At 36.5% G+C, this 17,218-nt stretch overlaps 1 protein-coding gene and 1 non-coding gene across 3 annotated transcripts; both read left to right on the forward strand.

The window, feature by feature from the left end:
- The first annotated feature begins 245 nt into the window (after positions 1 to 245).
- Positions 246 to 16,986, forward strand: ARPP19 (cAMP regulated phosphoprotein 19). 2 transcript variants are annotated; one of them, XM_072962407.1, is made up of 4 exons: positions 246 to 350; positions 589 to 643; positions 12,319 to 12,441; positions 16,797 to 16,986. In XM_072962407.1, the coding sequence occupies exons 2-4, from the start codon at positions 599 to 601 to the stop codon at positions 16,965 to 16,967; spliced, it is 339 nt and encodes a 112-aa protein (XP_072818508.1). In that variant the 5' UTR covers positions 246 to 350; positions 589 to 598; the 3' UTR covers positions 16,968 to 16,986. The 2 variants fall into 2 exon arrangements, with proteins under 2 accessions (XP_072818508.1, XP_006208393.2); XM_006208331.4 differs by lacking the exon at positions 246 to 350 and having other exon boundaries at positions 383 to 643.
- Positions 10,241 to 10,345, forward strand: LOC116278056 (U6 spliceosomal RNA). The gene has a single exon (XR_004187478.2). It is a non-coding gene; the product is annotated as a U6 spliceosomal RNA (small nuclear RNA).
- Positions 16,987 to 17,218: the final 232 nt, after the last annotated feature.

The raw sequence follows: 17,218 nt of genomic DNA on the forward strand, positions 1-17,218 counted from the left end.
AGCCTGAGGCGATGACGTAGTATTGGGGATGTGAAAGACACATAGGGTTAGGCAGGCGAAGCCGACTTGTGAAGCACAGAGCTTTGGGTCGCCCAAAATAGTCTGTGTGGCCGCGAAGCGGGGAGCGAGGAGAACCCGACTAGGTAAGTCTGGGGAAGTGGAAATAGGAAAAGTTCTTGCGATCAAAGGGACCAGAAGAGGCAGGCAAGGGAGCGGAGAGACGGCTCCGCCCATAAACTACAATTCCCAGGAAGCAATTCGGCAGACGGATGTGAGGTGAGGCGCGAGCCGCGACCTTTGAAGGAAAGAAGGAAGTGATTGGGCGTCGCAGAGCGGGAGAAGCGAGTAAGGTAGGCAAGGGCGCGGCGCGGCAGGGGCAGCGGGGCGGCGGGGAGGCGGCGGCAGCAGCGGAGAGTCGCAGTGGCCGCCGGCCGGGCGCGGCGGGGCTGAGTGTCGTCATAAAGCGGCGGCCATTTTCGCGGGCGGAGGCGGCCCCGGCGGGCGCTAGGGGAGCAGGGCGGGCGGCGCGGCGGCCGGGCGGCCTCGGCCACCCGGTAATCGCATCTCTTCCCGGCGTCTCATCCGCAGAGGGAGCAGTATGTCCGCGGAAGTCCCCGAAGGAGCCTCCGCGGAGGAGCAGAAGGTGAGTGTGTGCGGAGAGCGGGCCCGGGAGCCGGGAGGGCCCGGTGACGGCCTGCTCCGCTCGCAAACGGAGGGGCGCGGCCCGAGTCAGCCCGGCGCCGGTGCGGAGTCTGGGAGGCCAGACACTTCGGAATCCGTCGCCCGCAAGAGCTCTGATAGTAGCTGGCGTGGTGCGGGGTCCAAGCGTTCTCCACGTCTTGGCCGAAACGTGCCTTTTCTAAGGCCTCGACATGTCGGATTTTTCCTTAATCACTTGCTTGTACTCAAGAGCCCGAGACTCGGTCCTTAGGCGTGGGACCTAAGTGTTCCCGTGGGCCTCACTTGGCTCAGGAAGCTTTATTTTCCCCCCGGAGAATGAATCGCCAACTACTTGTATTGTCTGCGTGCTGTTAACTCCAAGGGAGGTGTCTTGTGTTTGGGCGTTAAGTTAGACCTGGGTTGGAATTTCAGGTCCAGTTACTGTTGGCCGTGTAACCTTGGTCAGTTGCTAAACTCCTCAGGCTTCAACCTCCACATCTGTAAAATAAGAATAATAGCCCTTGCTTGATATGGTGGTTGGAAGGCTTAAACGAGGTGCTAGCTCACGGCGTTGGCGCAGCGTGTCGTTCAGAAATGTGAGCCAGTGGAATTTGCATATGGTACTTGACTAAAAGTTGAAAGGTCGGAATTTAAATTTTTTTTAACAACTTAGTTGATTACGTCTTTCGTGGTAATAGGAACATTTTGTAAACTCATTTGTAATATCTTGCTGGTGTACAGAAATATGCCACGGATCAGTAGGATTCAAATTATAAATATAAATGTAAAATACAAGGGCTTTTTATTTTTCTAGGCTAGTGCTCCCTCTGCCACCGTAATTATTTCTGCTGCCCTGCCCTCCTGGGTACTTGTGGCTGGCCTACAAAGGTCCATGATATCTTGTTTCCTTAATTGTTTATGGTGAGTTGCCAATACCTTTTCTTAAAAAGACAGAGGGCATTATCATAAATAGGATTTGGTCTAATACTTGGATTTTGTAACAGTGTCTGCTTCAAATTACACCCATGCTTCTAATCAGGCTGGAAATTTGATTAGTGTTCTATAGCCATTCCATAAGTTCTTTGCCATGTTAACTTTTCCTGAATTGGATGGTTCTGTTATGATACTATTTGTAAACTAACTGGAGAAAAAAGCAATATCATAAACACCCATTAAATGCCAAGTACTGGGCAAGCAGCACAGATTAATGCAAGCCACTACATTATTCGAGAATATTCCAGTGATAACTATGTTGGATATTCACTCTTTGCTAAAAAGTGAACTTTGGGGGCAAATGTGTGTGTGTGTGTGTGTGTGTGTGTATACATATATACAGATATGTAATTAAAGGATTGTAATCCTAACTGTAATATTAAATGTTATGTATTTATTGTAAAATATTTATCATGATGTTCATTATTGCTTGGGATTTAGGAACCCAGAAAAAAACCCAACAAACTCATGTTTGTGCTGTCTTGTCCTAAACACTAAAATCAACCTGATGTACAATAACAGGTGCTATGTAATTCTCTTTTATGAGATTTGTTAGTATGTTGCCAAAGGTAGAGTGTTGATTTCTGCAGTGCAAATGCTTTCACTTGGGACAGCCTAATATTTTGTCTCTTAACAAGATTAAGGCTGCCTTGAATGTTTTCTCTTTCTGTCTACATTAAAAATTTAATTCTTTGGTTTTAGGGCTGCTGTCATTAATACCAAAGTGTGTTAGTAATATAATGTCCCTTGTTGAATTAAGGGTTGGCTGTAGATGTTAAGTGCGCGTAGCATGGATACCATCCCTAAACATGAGGAAAATGTGCAGAGTCACTTCTGTGTTCCTGTGGGCCAAATCACCTGTTTCTTCTGTTTGGAAGAATAGTTAGGTGACCTAAAAAATTAGATTATAGTCTGTGTACTGAGGTGACCTTTCAATTAAAGCCAAAGTATTCAGCCAAAATAACTTTTTATAGTTTTATGATACATAGCCTGTTGTCCCTGAAGAATTAAGGAAAGGAAGTGAGCTCAACATGGGAATAAGAGCTAAATCACTGTACATCTACTTGAGTACTGTGTGTACCCTTGTTAAGAAAACTGTAAGACAATTTTTATTGCTGTAATAATTAAATACTACAAATGTAAAAATAACTATAAACTATCTTTTATACCACTCTAAAACTAAAACAAACAAAAACAGTCTAAATTATTAATTCACTGTGGCATGGTATTTTGCTGAAACTAAATCTCCAATATATTGAGAAGATGGTAGCAATTGTTAAAGTGCAGGGGCGTTTTGAGTATGGCAAGTTAACACTCCCCTAGTTCAAATGATGACTCACTCAGTTCTCCCTTTTGAGAGTAAGCTGTATGGTCATTTAACTCTAAAGTCATAGGTACATCATTTAGATTTCTAAATTCAGCTTTGTTCTTTTCTCATTGTTCCCTGGACAAATGGGGTAGTACTGCTGAGTCGTAGTCACCATGAATGAAAGCTCAGACACAGAAATACCGTAGCACTGCTTAGACATAAAAGTGGCAATTCAGATGCCCTAGAATATGCTTGTATTTTTCTTTTAGATTATCACTGAAATGACAACAAAACATTATTTTAGCAGGGACTTTCATTTTGAATAACACTAACCTAAGACTGGCATGCACTCTTATCCTGGGGGTGGGGAGAGTCATATGGAGACTTAAAACACGTAATTCTGCTTTCATCGTGAGCATTTTAAGCTTGGGACCCTCCTTTATTTACCTCTTCTCCCATGGCACCTAGCATAGTACCTGGCATTGTTCAGAACATGTTAGATAACTGAAAAGTTCAGGGAAAAATTCATTAAAACCACTATTCCAATACAAATGGCAATGCTGGTACTGCAGTTAAAAAGAGAGAGAGAGACCATGAAAATATAAAAACCTTGGCTTAGACCCATTTAAGAAATCTGAATGAAAGTAGAAGGATGTTATATGTATATATATTTTTATATATATACTGTGGTTTTTAATTTTTTTCAAGAAGATCTTAATAGCAGGTTCTCTAGAAGACAGGTTTTCTAGAGATTTGACTGAGATTCATCAAATAAGATTTCCTGGGGAAGACTTAAGTAGAGCTCAATTTAAATATTTTCTTCAGTTTAAAAGATATGCTTGGTGCTTTTGTGAGTGGTGGAGGAGGAAGAGAACTATAATTTATTATGTCATCAGTAAAGAATGAATATAAAAAGCTTTTCCATTTTCCCAGTTGAAAAAAATTACAATTAATATTGGCATTTTTTGGGACTGTCTTGACAGTGCCTTTGGTAACTAAAAGGCTCAGGGTATTTTCAGTTTGGAGCACAACCTGCTAGTCTGGTTTGTGTGAACCATTGATTCTTAGCAGTCTTGAGGTAATCCTCAGAAAAGTTTAAAAATGTCTCTCCTTGGCATCTCAGCAGTTTGCTGTACAACAGTGTTTTAGGCTTGTCTCTGTTGTTTGTGCAAAGCTTTAATACTTAACAAATTCTATTCCTGAACTTGTAAATATCAACTATAACATGAAATATTTCAAAGGTAAGCTGATGGGGAAACTGGTGTTTAGAAAGTTTCTTAATTTTTGAAAAACAATTGGAGTGCGTTGTATTCATTCATTCGTAGACTTTTATTGCGCACCCATTAAACGCCAGGCACTGGGTAAGCAGCACAGACTTAATAGGACTAAAGAATATAAAGGTTAGTAGCAGTATTGGAACCTTCCTGACAGTATCTCAAAGGATTTATTGGCTTTCATTAATCTTTCCTATTTGTTTATCAGTTAGTGCATCATTGAACATATTGCTGAGCAGATAGAGGAGAATTTGCTTAGAGTGGTCAGATTCTTATTCCTAATGTTGCTGTGTAACTTCCCTGCTGAAGGCTGGAAAGTGGTATAAATCATTCAGACTTACTATCAAGTCCATGGCAGACTATAAAATAATCCCTAATTATTTGGATATCCTTTATTTATATATAGATTATATATATATATATATTTATACCTTATACCCCCACTCACTTACAGAAAGGATAGCTAATGTATTTCAATAGAATAGTTCACAAAAATGCAAGTGCCTAATATTAATAAATGTTAGGCCCTATGCTAGTTGTAGAATATGCAGCAAAGATTATTTTGGGGTATAGGTTACTTGTCGAGAGAATAACTATCATTTAAAATAGTGTTTTTAAGTTTTTGTTTTTTGTGGTTTTGGGTACATCCTAAGCATATACCTCTGTTGTGATATTCTGGGTTTCTGCTTTCCTAGTTTGTAGCCTAGAGTGAAAGTTTCAGAATTCGAATAATGCTTCTTCCCTCCTCCTCCCAAAGGTATTATCAGCAGAAACCACTTAGCTAGGTGAATTCACTCATATTCCAGCTCTGTTTCTAAGAAGTAATAAAATTGCTATATAACACAAAGGTTTCATGGAGAGTAACTTAATTTTTTTTTAATTTTATTGAAGTATAGTTGATTTATGATGTTTTAGTTTCTGGTGTATAGCAAAGTGATTCAATATATATGTGTATGTATACATACATATATATGTATGGTATATCTTGTTATTTCTCTATTTTGTATATAGTAATTTGTATCTGCCAATCCCAGACTCATGATTTATCTCTTCCTGACCCCCTTTTCCCTTTGGTAACAATAAGTTTGTTTTGTGTCTTGAGTCTGTTTCTGTTTGGTAAATAAGTTCACTTGTGTGTAAGTTCATTTGTGTCCTATTTTAGATTCCACATGTAAGTGATATCATATATTTATTTTTCTATTTGACTTACTTCACGTACTATGATAGTCTCTAGGTCTATCCATTTTGCTGCAAATGGCATTTCATTCTTTTTTCTTTCATTCTTTTTTATGGCTGAGTAGTATTCCATTGTGTATATATACCACAACTTCTTTTTTTGTGTGTGTGTGATGAAACTATAGGTGATCTTTATTCTTTTTTTTAACATTTTTTTATTGATTTATAATCATTTTACAATGTGTCAAATTCCAGTGTTCAGCACAATTTTTCAGTCATTCATGGACATATACACACTCATTGTCACATTTTTTTCTCTGTGAGTTATCATAACATTTTGTGTATATTTCCATGTGCTATACAGTGTAATCTTGTTTATCTATTCTACAATTTTGAAATCCCAGTCTATCCCTTCCCACCCTCCACCCCCTGGCAACCACAACTCTGTATTCTCTGTCTGTGAGTCTATTTCTGTCTTTATACTACAACTTCTTTATCCAGTCATCTGTTGATGGACATTTAGGTTGCTTCCATGTCTTTGCCAATGTAAACAGTGCTGCTGTGAACATTGAGGTGTACATATCTTTTAGAATTAGAGTCTCCTCTGGATATATGCCTGGGAGTGGGATTCCTGGATCATACAGCAACTCTATTTTTAGTTTTTTAAGGAATCTCTATACTGTTTTCCATAGTGGCTACACCAGTTTACATTCCCATCAACAGTGTAGGAATGTTCCCTTTTCTCTACACCTTTGGAGAGTAAAGTTTTGAAACCAGATTGATTTTTTAAAAATACATTCTTCTTGGTAAAGCTTGTCATTTCTCCCTTTTGTTGATCCTTTCTATTGTATCTTTGTTTTCTATTCATTAATATCTGCCTTTTATTTTCTCCTATTTTCTTTGGGTTCTGTTCTTTGTCTTAACTTCTAAAGTTGGGTGCATAGGTCAGTGAGTTTTAGTTTTCCTAATATAAGCCCTTAAAGGACACTTGTATTCCACAAGTTTGATATGCATAGAATTTTTAATATCAGTGAGTTCCAAGTATTTTTTTATTCCCGTGATTCCTTTTTTAACCATGAATTATTTAGTATTGTACTTTAATTTCCACATGGCAGGGATATATACATTTTTAAATAATTGACTTTTAATCTTATGAATTGCAGTCGTAGATTGTGGTCTGGATGAAAATGGTTAAGACTTGCTTTGTGGCCTAGTACTTAGTCAGTTTTTCCATTTGTACTTGAGAAGAATATGTATTTTCTTCTTTTTTTTAATCTTTTTTTGTCTGTCTTTTGGAGGGGGAGGTAATTAAGTTTATTGATTGATTGATTGGAGGTACTGGGGATTGAACCCAGGACCTCTTGCATGCTAAGCACACACATGCTGAGCAACACCCTCCCCCGAGAAGAGTATGTATTTTCTAATTGTTGGGTGCAGAATTAAAGTCACGTGCTTTGACTGCTTTGTCTTTTTCATTTACCAGTATGAGGAAGATGTGTTGAAATCTCCTTTGCTGATAGATTTATCAGTTATTCCTTGTAATTCTGTCCATTTTTGCTTTATATATTTTGAGACTTTTTTTTTTTTTAAAGAGGCATGAACATTAGATCCTCTGTATCCCTGAGAAAGCTTTTGGTCTGTTTTTTTTTTCCCTCTCATTTCTTGCTCTTCTTCCGCCCCCCACCCCAACTCTTCTTCTTTTCAATTGATTGATTTTCTTCTTCCCTTTTACCCCCCTACTATTATTAGTTTTGGAAGCTGTGTACTTTATTTCTATTGTTACATTGATTCCTCTTGAAATTTTACCATGCATCCTTAACTAAACAAAATGTATGATTAATATCATAAATCCTTTTCTAAATGATACAGGAATATAGAGCATTTAAACTCTAAAAATACTGTTACATATTTTTGTTCTTTTTTTTTTTTAACCTCACATATTAAAACATTAAAATTAGAAAAGTGAGGGGGCAGAGGGCATGGCTTAAGTGGTAGAGCACATGCTTAGCACAGGCGAGGTCATGGGTTCAATCTCCAGTACCTCCTCTTAAAAAAAAAAAAAAGTAATGACCTCTTCCCCCCAAAACAAAAAAGAATTAAAAAATAATACAATAATAAAGAAAGTGAATGTACCAATTATATCTCAGTAAAGCTGGGGAAAAGTTAGAAAAGTGACCTGTCAGTATACATGCATGTATATCAGTTTCTTTGTTTGCTATTTCCTTCTTTATCTCAAACCTTTTGAGGGATGTATTTCCATTCTAACTAGAATAAATGTTTAGAAATTCCTTTGAAGGATGTCCAGAAACATGCAGTTACACCAAATTTTGTGTCCTTCTTTGCATTTTTTAACATGGCTATAGGGATAAATTGCTTCTTATACCTGATTGTATCAGTTAGTGTCCTGTTCTGGAGAATAGAAACCACTTTGGTTATTTCAAACAGAAAGGGATATGATTTAGGGGATTAGGTTACAAATTGTTGAAGAGGATAGAGTAGCAAAAGGGAGAAGATGTTTCTAGAGGTGTGGGATTACAAAAAGCCTTTGACCCAGTAAGAGTGAGCACTCTTCCTAGTCCAGCGTCCTCCACCCCCATCTCATGTAGGTGCTACAGTGGCTACTATATTGTGCTCGATGCCCTCTGGCAGGAACTCACAGGAGCTACTGCTGCCTGCACTTTGTTGGTGGCATCACCAGGAACAGAATGGATTCTTTGTCCCATAGCTTTTAATCTGGTATAGATGCCATTGGCAGAACCTTACAGGAATGCAGTCTGGAAAATGTACTTTCAGGCTTCTAACTGTAGTGATTCAGAGGAGTGTTTAGAGAAGGGTTAAGTGTGGCCTGAATGCTCACGGACGCAGTCCACCGCCTGATGTGTTATTAATACTTCACAAGAAAATCTGTACCTGTGTCAGAACGTTGGTGAACATCCAAGCATTTGAACTTGCTTCTCAGTAAAGTCCTAGAACTGTCTATATCTGCAAAAGGTTTAAGAATGTTTCTGTATGATCCATTAAGAGTATTGTAGATGTCTTGATGGTATTGACTACATTTTAAAAATGTAGCTTTGGTCATATTTTTTTCCCTTTTAGGTATTAAATACAGCTGAAATTCTGAATCTACAAAATGGCAAGTAACAGGGACTTGCCATTTTGCTTTGCATTTGACAAAGTTCAAGAATTGGTTTGTTTTTCTAGGACACATTGCAAATTTATTATAAGTCTAAATGATACTTTTTCAGCTGTAGGTGCTGTTTTGCCTAAATTGTTCTTGTAATAGTAAACTTTCAAGTTAACTGAATCACTTCATTCAATTCATTATATATGACTATATATAAATATATTCCTTATTAAAATAAGGGAATGCCAGATAAGATGGCATATTGTATACAAAGTTTTTCCTCATATATAAAATGGGGAGAACCTGAAGAAACACTGGAATCTAGAAAAAGTTGCTACCCCATACTAGAAATTTTAGGGAGTTGTTCTCAGATATAGAGAACTGATCATTCAAATCAAACAGTGAAATGTAGGACTCTGTTAACACCTTTAATTTGAAGGTGCTGGGACTGAAAAGTTGGAGTCTTTTCAGCCAGTGTTTAAATTTAATGTCAACCAATTTAAAAAACAACTTTACAGGGGGAACCCAAGAGTAGATCCCTACCAATTCCACTTCTTTTTTTTTTAATTGTAGTCAGTTACAAATATGTCAATTTCTGGTGTACAGCATTATGTCCTAGTCAGCATATATGTACATATATTTGTTTTCATATTCTTTTTCAGTAAAGATTACTACAAAATACTGAATATAGTTCCCTGTGCTATACAGAAGAAGTTTTTTGTTTATCTATTTTTATATATAATGGTTAACATTTGCAAATCTCAAACTCCCAAATTTATCCCTTCCCATCCCCTCCCCCCTGGTAACCATAAGATTGTTTACTATGTCTGGGAGTTTGTTTCTGTTTCGTAGATGAATTCATTAATGTCCTCTTCCCCCCACCGTTTTTTTTTTTAAGATTCTACATATAAGTCATATCATACGGTATTTTTCATTCTCTTTCTGGCTTGCTTCACTTAGAATGATGATCTTCAGGTCCATTCATGTTGCTGCAAATGGCATTGTTTCATTCTTTTTTTAATTGCTGAGTAGTATTCCACTGTATAAATATACCACAACTTCTTTATCCAGTCATCTGTCAATGGACGTTTAGGTTGCTTGTATGTCTTGGCTGCTGTGTATAGTGCTGCTGTGAACATTGAGGTGTGTGTATCTTTTTGTGTTAGAGTTCCCTCTGGATATATAGTGAGGAGTGGGATTGCTGGATCATATGGTAACTGTATTTTTAGTTTTTTGAGGAATCTCCAGACTGTTTTCCACAATAGCTGCACCAAACTACATCCCCAGCAGCAGTGCAGGAGGGTTCCCTTTTCTCCACACCCTCTCCAGCATTTGTCGTTTGTGGACATTTGAATGACGTTTTTGTTTGCATTTCCCTGTATTGAGCATTTTTTTCATGTGCCTTTTGGCCATTGTATGTCTTCTTTGGAGAATTGCTTGTTTAGGTCTTCTGCCTATCTTTAGATTCCACTTCTAAATTGCAGCAGTACCAATACCCTGGGGCTATACTAGTGAAGTGAAGCCTCAGTGAACGCTGAGCCTGAGTCTCTGCAGTGACTCAGCCCACTTTCCTATGCTGAACTATGAACCTTAAGTTTATATTATTTCTCCAGTTTTCATGATGAATACAATGTAGTTACATCTTATATAGGGGTTAGGCTCTAAAGTTAGTAAAGCAAAAATCATGTTTATAAAATCACCCTTGTGCTCACTTCGGCAGCACATATACCAAAATTGGAATGATACAGAGATCAGCATGGCCCCTGCGCAAGGATGACACGCATTTATACTGTATAGCACAGGGAACTATATTCAATATCTTGTAGTAACTTATGGTTAAAAAGAATATGAAAACGAATATATGTATATTCCTACATGACTGAAGTATTGTGCTGTACACCAGAAATTGACACAGCATTGTAAACTGACCGTACACTTCAATAAAAATACAAATTTTTTAAAAGGCTAATACAATGCAAATCTAACTTTCTATATTTTTTACCATTTGATTTGCATATATTTGAATAAAAAGAAAATGCTTTAAAAAATAATAAAATCACCCTTGAAAAATCCCAGCAAAGTCATGATCACATTGGAGACTGACCCATCAGTTCTCAGTAGGTCAAGTGGTGGTCAGGTTTTTGTCTAAGATGCATTTGAACAGATGGCTGGGCTGATTCTTCAGTTGATTGGCAGCTGAGATAGTTGACTTGTTTTGTAGGGACTAAGTTTTTAAACACTGGAATGATAAAGAGTATGTTGACATGCTTACACTCTGAAAGATCACACTAAGGGACTGAGACCATCATGGGAATGGCAGGTTAGCATCACACACCTCACACTTGAGCAGAGCTCCTTGTGGCTTACCCTTTTTGAATGAAATGACTGGCAGAATCACTGATACTATTTTATTAACGGAGTCTCTGTCTCTGATTAAGCACACATAGTTGAATTTTTTTGTACATCAAGTGAGTAAATGATAACATGGTAAAAAGAATAAAAATCAAAATATGTAGATGCATGAAACTGCAGCATAAACAGAGGAGAGTAGAACATTTGAAGCAGAAAGGAGCGTACACATAAAAGAGGCCTCATAGAGAATGTATGTTTGATAGCAGCTTTTTTTTTTCCAAAATCCTCCAAGACTAAAAATGAGAAGATACAACAACACATAAAGAAGCTGTTCAAGGTGAAAAAAAAATATTGACAATCTATAAGGTGAATAAAGCTAATTATAAAACATTATGAATGTACTTTTGAGGAAGACATGCAAAAATTATATGAAGTTGTTTCTTCAGTTCCTCGATTGATGCAAGAACAACGGGCTTGGCATTTGTGGATAACATTCCTGCTTTTTGACTATTCATTAATAACTTGTAAGAATCAAGATATGCAGAGGTGTGTGATCTTGCTGAGCCTGGTATGCAGAAGTGAGTCCATTTTGACAGTGAGTCGAGAAAATGCCTTGTCATTGCTCAGCCTTCCCTATCAAGGCAGCCCTGTTCTTGATTCATTCTTCTGCAGTAGTTGCCATGAAGTGGTAATACTGCTTCCCTATAAAATATCACTCTTGGGAAGAGAAAAAGTCTGTTTTCTTAAAGTTAAAAGCAAATAGGCTTAAGATGTTGACAGTCCTTTGTCAGAAAACATGTTTTTGATCTATTAAAGAATGGGATCTTTGCATGAACAGTGTTTGTCATTAAATACGGGGAGAAAGTTGGCAATAAAATACACAGATGTAAAGATTGACAAAGATGATGTTTCTCTTTTTTAAAAATAACAAGGTCTTCTGCATTGAGTTATTCAAGGAATATATGATGGTAGGTTGCTGTTCATTTCTATTAAAGAGTCTCAGAGCTTCCAGCTATACATGATTTTGAACAAACGAGATCAAAAAGATCTTTTTTACTTTAACAGTATTAAAATGGTTCTCTAAATATGGGCAAAGAGCTGATGAGTTCTAAAGAAGGTGACTAACTATAAATGTGTTATACATGACTGGAAAGTAATGGCAAGCAAGACTTCAGAGCTGAGCTATCTTGATATTTTTATCCAGTGTGTGGGGTGTTAAACATGCCTCACAGCTATAATAGAGCTATCACATGGATCATATGAAAAACAAGACAGAGACATTTTAAAAAGCCTCTGCACTTGATTTCTTAGTCAGATGCTGCGTTATTTGGCATTTGACAACTAAAGTCAGAGTCCGGATAGTCAAGAGGTAGAATTATCAAAAATAACTGAATTGTAATAAAGAAGTAATTGATTTAAAATTATTTCAGGAAATGGAAGATAAAGTGACTAGTCCAGAGAAAGCTGAAGAAGCAAAATTAAAAGCAAGATATCCTCATCTGGGGCAAAAGCCTGGAGGTTCAGATTTTTTAAGGAAACGGTTGCAGAAAGGGGTAAGTTCTGATGTGTAATCTTCAAATGCTTGAGCCCTGTGAACTCAGTTTGCCAATAGAGATTGTGAAATGAGTGTCTGCGTATATAGCTCTGTACCTTACCTACCGCCAGATGTGTGTGTGTTACTTGTGTATATATTGGCTGTAGTTATATATGGATTATTTTCTCAAGTAAACCAGATTGTAAAAGGATATTTTTCCCAGCTTTATTGAGATATAACTGACATATAACATTGTGTAAATTTAAGGTCTGTGGTGTAATAATTTGATACATGTACATATTGCTAAATGCTTTCCAAAATAAGGTTAGCTAACATGCCCTATACCTCACATAATTACCATTTTCTTGTTATGGTGAGAACTTTAGGCTCTCCTCTCATAGCAGTTTCCAAATATACAGTCCAGTATGGTTAACTGTAGTTAACCATGTTGTCTATTTATTAGATCCCTGGAACTTACTCATCTTATTATTGAAAGTTTGTACCTATTAACCATTCCCCCCCCCCCCCAGCCCCTGGTAACCACCATTCTACTCCATTTTAACATTATTTTAGATTAAAAAGTTACTTTTAAAAGTGGCAAGATATAAAATGGTATTTTTTAATTATATGAAAGAATAACATTCACAGCTTTGAAATAATAGAATGACAAGGAAGAATTATACCAAAATATAAAATAAAATCCATGTTCCTTGAAAGTAATTTGGTGGGAATATTATTACAAAAATGATAGTTAATATTTGTAACACATAAAATGGTTTTTCAAATATACAAGAAAAACATTAAGGTGGCTTAGATAAAGGATTTTAACAGAGGAAGTATTGTTATTAAACACAGAAAAATGTTAATCCATGATAGAAATTAATGAAATGTAAATTAGAACAATTATACCATAGTATACCTATAACTAAATTAGAAAAAAATTTTAAAATAATACCCATTGGTGAGGTTGAAGTGAATGTAGCTAATATGCTCTTTGTTGTGTGTAGCATTACTCTTTGTGGAAAGGGATATGGATCAAGATTTACAGAAATTGTTCATATTTGAATGACTAATCATTCGTGAATTAATCTAAGGGTACAATTCAATATAAGGAAAATATCTTCACGTTAGAAGGTACACTTTGTAGCTTTATAATTAGAAGCAGCATCACTATTCAGCAGCAGAGAAATAGTTAAATTGTAATAAGTCAACAAAATAAAATACCATGTGGTTATTTAAAAAGCGTAATTATAGGGAGTGAGGAGGGGAATGGATGAAGGTAGTCAAAAGGTACAAATTTACTGTTATAAATAAGTGCTAGAGATGTAATGTACAACAGGGATAAATGTAATTAATACTGCTGTATGTTTTATATGAAAGTTAAGAGAGTAAATCCTCAGAGTTCTCATCACAAGGGGGAAAAAATGTTTTTAAATTTCTGTTTTGTATCTATGAGATGATGGATGTTCACTAAACTTAATGAAATCATTCCATGATGTACGTTAAGTCGAAACGTTATGCTCTACACCTTAAACTTACGCAGCGCTGGATGTCAATTATATCTTAATAAAATTAGAAGGAAAACAAAGCATTATGAGACCACAAGATGGGGGATAAATAAAAAGCAGAATGAGAAACATGTTCTACATTCTATGTAGAACATACTTGTACCAAGTCTCGTTTTGAAATGGTCCCATCAGGTATGATTTTAATTATGAAATAAATTACATAGTCTTTGATTATTAAATTATTATTTGGATTTAGGTTTTGACTGATTATTAGTGTTCAGCAAACATTCGTTAGCTAATCTTCAGTATAACTTAGGCTGACAGGCTTTCTATTTGACATTTGGGCTGTTGTCTTTGTCATTTTTCTCTAGCTTCAACTATTTATGACTCTAGGTATCTTCAAGTTAGAATTTATATACACTGTATCTTGGAGTTGGTGTTACAGATATAAATGGTTGTCAATAAGAAAATGCCTCTTGAATCAAATAATTATATAGAATTTGAGAAGGGAGCTCTTGAATGATTCTGTATTTTATCAAAAAGTCAATGAATAAGCACTTTTGTATGAGGGAAATGAAGTCTTATATTCAGCCATCATTTCTCACTATGTTAAAAGAGTTGATTTTTTAAAAATATCTGGGTTACAGGGTTGTAGTTTTCCTCTGTCGTAATAGGAAGCTGGCAAGTAATCTTAGTATCTTTGAACAGTTTCTTCTTCATTTGAGAATAGTGATTGGATGGATATCATTTATATTCAGTCCCTTTCTGGTTTATTATCCTTAATGTTATTCAGACCCCTATTTTAGGCTTTTAACAATATGACATGTGAGGGGTTTCAAGAAGCAGTCTAGCCTCTTGTTTTTTCCTATTTGTGGAGTTTTGTGAACTTCCAAGAAAACCGAAGATCCAGTTTTAAGAAACTTAGCCTTAAAATTTAAATATTGTCACTTTGGTGATCAGTTAGTGTCAGTGTAGTTATTAATACTGATGTAAGTATGGCCTTTAAATTGGAGTGGGTGGAGGCTTGTATAAAAGTGTCATCTAGATGATTCAGAGTATGTTAATTTTTTTAAAAATTTTCACTTAAGATACAAAATTTTTTAATTGTTAAAGACAAATAATACTGCCTTCTCAGACTGTTTCTTTCCCAATATGAGAAACACTGGTCTAGTTCATTTCTCTCCTTTGAGCAGTTATAATTGTTAACCATTGATTTTAATTTTGTCTCTAGCCACACTAAGTAAATTTAATTCCTTTTCCCCAAAGAAAGTAGCTTAATCTACAGTTAAGTGGGATCCCTTATGATGAACCTTTGGTGACTATAAAATAGGTATCATTAGAAACTGACTTTATTACATTGGAAAAAAATTGCCTAAGATTTGAACTGTGCGTTAAATTTCTCATTTTGTGCTTCTTACTCAAAAATTTGGCAAGCTGCTTTGTTCTTTTTAGAGGCAGAAGTAGCTCTCTAATGTAATACAGTACATAGAGATTCTGAGATTTTTTTTCACTACACATTTTAAAACATGCAGAAATGAAGCTGCAACAAACGTTAGAAAGGCCTGGTCCAAGTTTCCTATAATATGTTACATGAATAATGACATGTGAAAAGCGATTTCTAACTATAGACCCTTTGGCCGTCCGCCACATGCTTATCAAAGAATAGTCCCTGGAGGGAGGCATCCAGTGAGACCTTTTTCCAGGCCACTCCACGGTCTTAGACTAAGCTGTGAGTTCCGAGCTACTTCATTTACCACTTGAGGTATCTCTGAAGTCTCAAAGAAAATATTTTTATTTTTCCCCCTTCACCCTTTGTCCATGCCCTCATCTCATAATCTGAATTATTCCCTCTTGCCTACACAATAGGCAGAGATTACTTTCTTCTCCTTTGGATAACTGTAGCACCTTGTGTACTTAAAACAGAATAGTAATGGGTTTACTTGACTGTTACCCATCTTTGTATCTCTCTTCAAGATTGACACAGTGCCTCACATGTAGTATAACAGGTTCTTGATAAAGATGGGCTAAGCTTGATAGGTGGAAGTCAGAACCCAGGCAAATTCATCCATTTTTGCTCTGTAACAGATTAACTCATGTAGACTATATTAAGGTTGATATTTAGCTCCACAGTTTCTATTTTAGTGATAAAGGGTATGGTCTTTACGTTAGTCATCTCTCCAACTACGAGGAGTGATAGTTTTACTTAGTGTCTTAGGTGAAGTGGTGGTAAAGGATAGGGATGTGTATTTTAGATGATAATTTCTAAAGAGTTTATTTTTTCCATTACCCTAGCATTTATATTTTAACCCTAATTTTTATTTTAGTACACTGCTGTAATTCAAATAGTTTAAATCCTAACAGAAATGTTCATCTTAGATGACAGAGCACCAGCAACTTTAAGTAATAATTTTTAATAACTGTAAGGTTGCTTGAAGGCGGGGGTGGCGCATCCAAAATGCAAGTTGGTGAATTATGTGTTTTTATTTTCAAAATCATTTAAGCAAGAATTTCACCCTGGTTTTTCTGTTAGTAAATGAAAGATTCGCTCCTCACTCTTTAAGTCCAGGACTGTTCATTCGCAGATAGATTGATGTGGAAGTTGATGTCAGTCTTGACGGTTCCATACTGGAACTAGAATGAGGTAAGTGAGCCTGAGGAAGGGGGGATTCTTGCCTGACTTCTCAGTTGTTGACTTACGAGAGGACTCACTACAGAGGCATAGCTATTTTATGTAATTAATGTTTTTGTTTTAATATTTTAAGGCTTATTTTATATCAACAGTACAGGGTCACAGCTACATCTTAAACCAGTGTAATTGCATAGGAAAGCTTTTAAACTCTAATCTGACTTTTTTTTTTCCTTGTAGCAAAAATATTTTGATTCTGGGGATTACAACATGGCTAAAGCAAAAATGAAGAACAAGCAGCTTCCTACTGCAGCCCCGGATAAGACAGAGGTCACTGGTGACCACATTCCCACTCCACAGGACCTTCCTCAGCGGAAGCCATCTCTTGTTACTAGCAAGCTGGCTGGCTGATTAAAAGAGCTGAACTGCATGAATCTTCTAATTCCTGTTATTTCTCCTTAATATGTTACTTCTCTGCTTTTTATTTCCTTTCATTCACTAAGTCATTTGAGACTGACGGCTTTGCAGGTAGCGGTAGTGTGTGCTGCTATTGTAAAGGAATACACATGTGTAGGGTTTTTTATTAGCTTAACAGTGCACTGATGAAAAGAACATGTTAGAGCAACATAAAGTAATCAATCTACTTGAAAGTAATTGTATAT

The sequence above is a fragment of the Vicugna pacos genome, chromosome 6, assembly GCF_048564905.1.
Source record: "Vicugna pacos chromosome 6, VicPac4, whole genome shotgun sequence".
Lineage (NCBI taxonomy): Eukaryota > Metazoa > Chordata > Mammalia > Artiodactyla > Camelidae > Vicugna > Vicugna pacos.

Bases quoted from the DNA above. Each gene is read 5' to 3' on its own strand.
- ARPP19 (XM_072962407.1), top strand. From the start codon at position 599: ATGTCCGCGGAAGTCCCCGAAGGAGCCTCCGCGGAGGAGCAGAAG. The intron at 644-12,318 runs GTGAGTGTGTGC...AAATTATTTCAG, and splicing joins CCTCCGCGGAGGAGCAGAAG to GAAATGGAAGATAAAGTGAC. The intron at 12,442-16,796 runs GTAAGTTCTGAT...TTTTCCTTGTAG, and splicing joins GGAAACGGTTGCAGAAAGGG to CAAAAATATTTTGATTCTGG.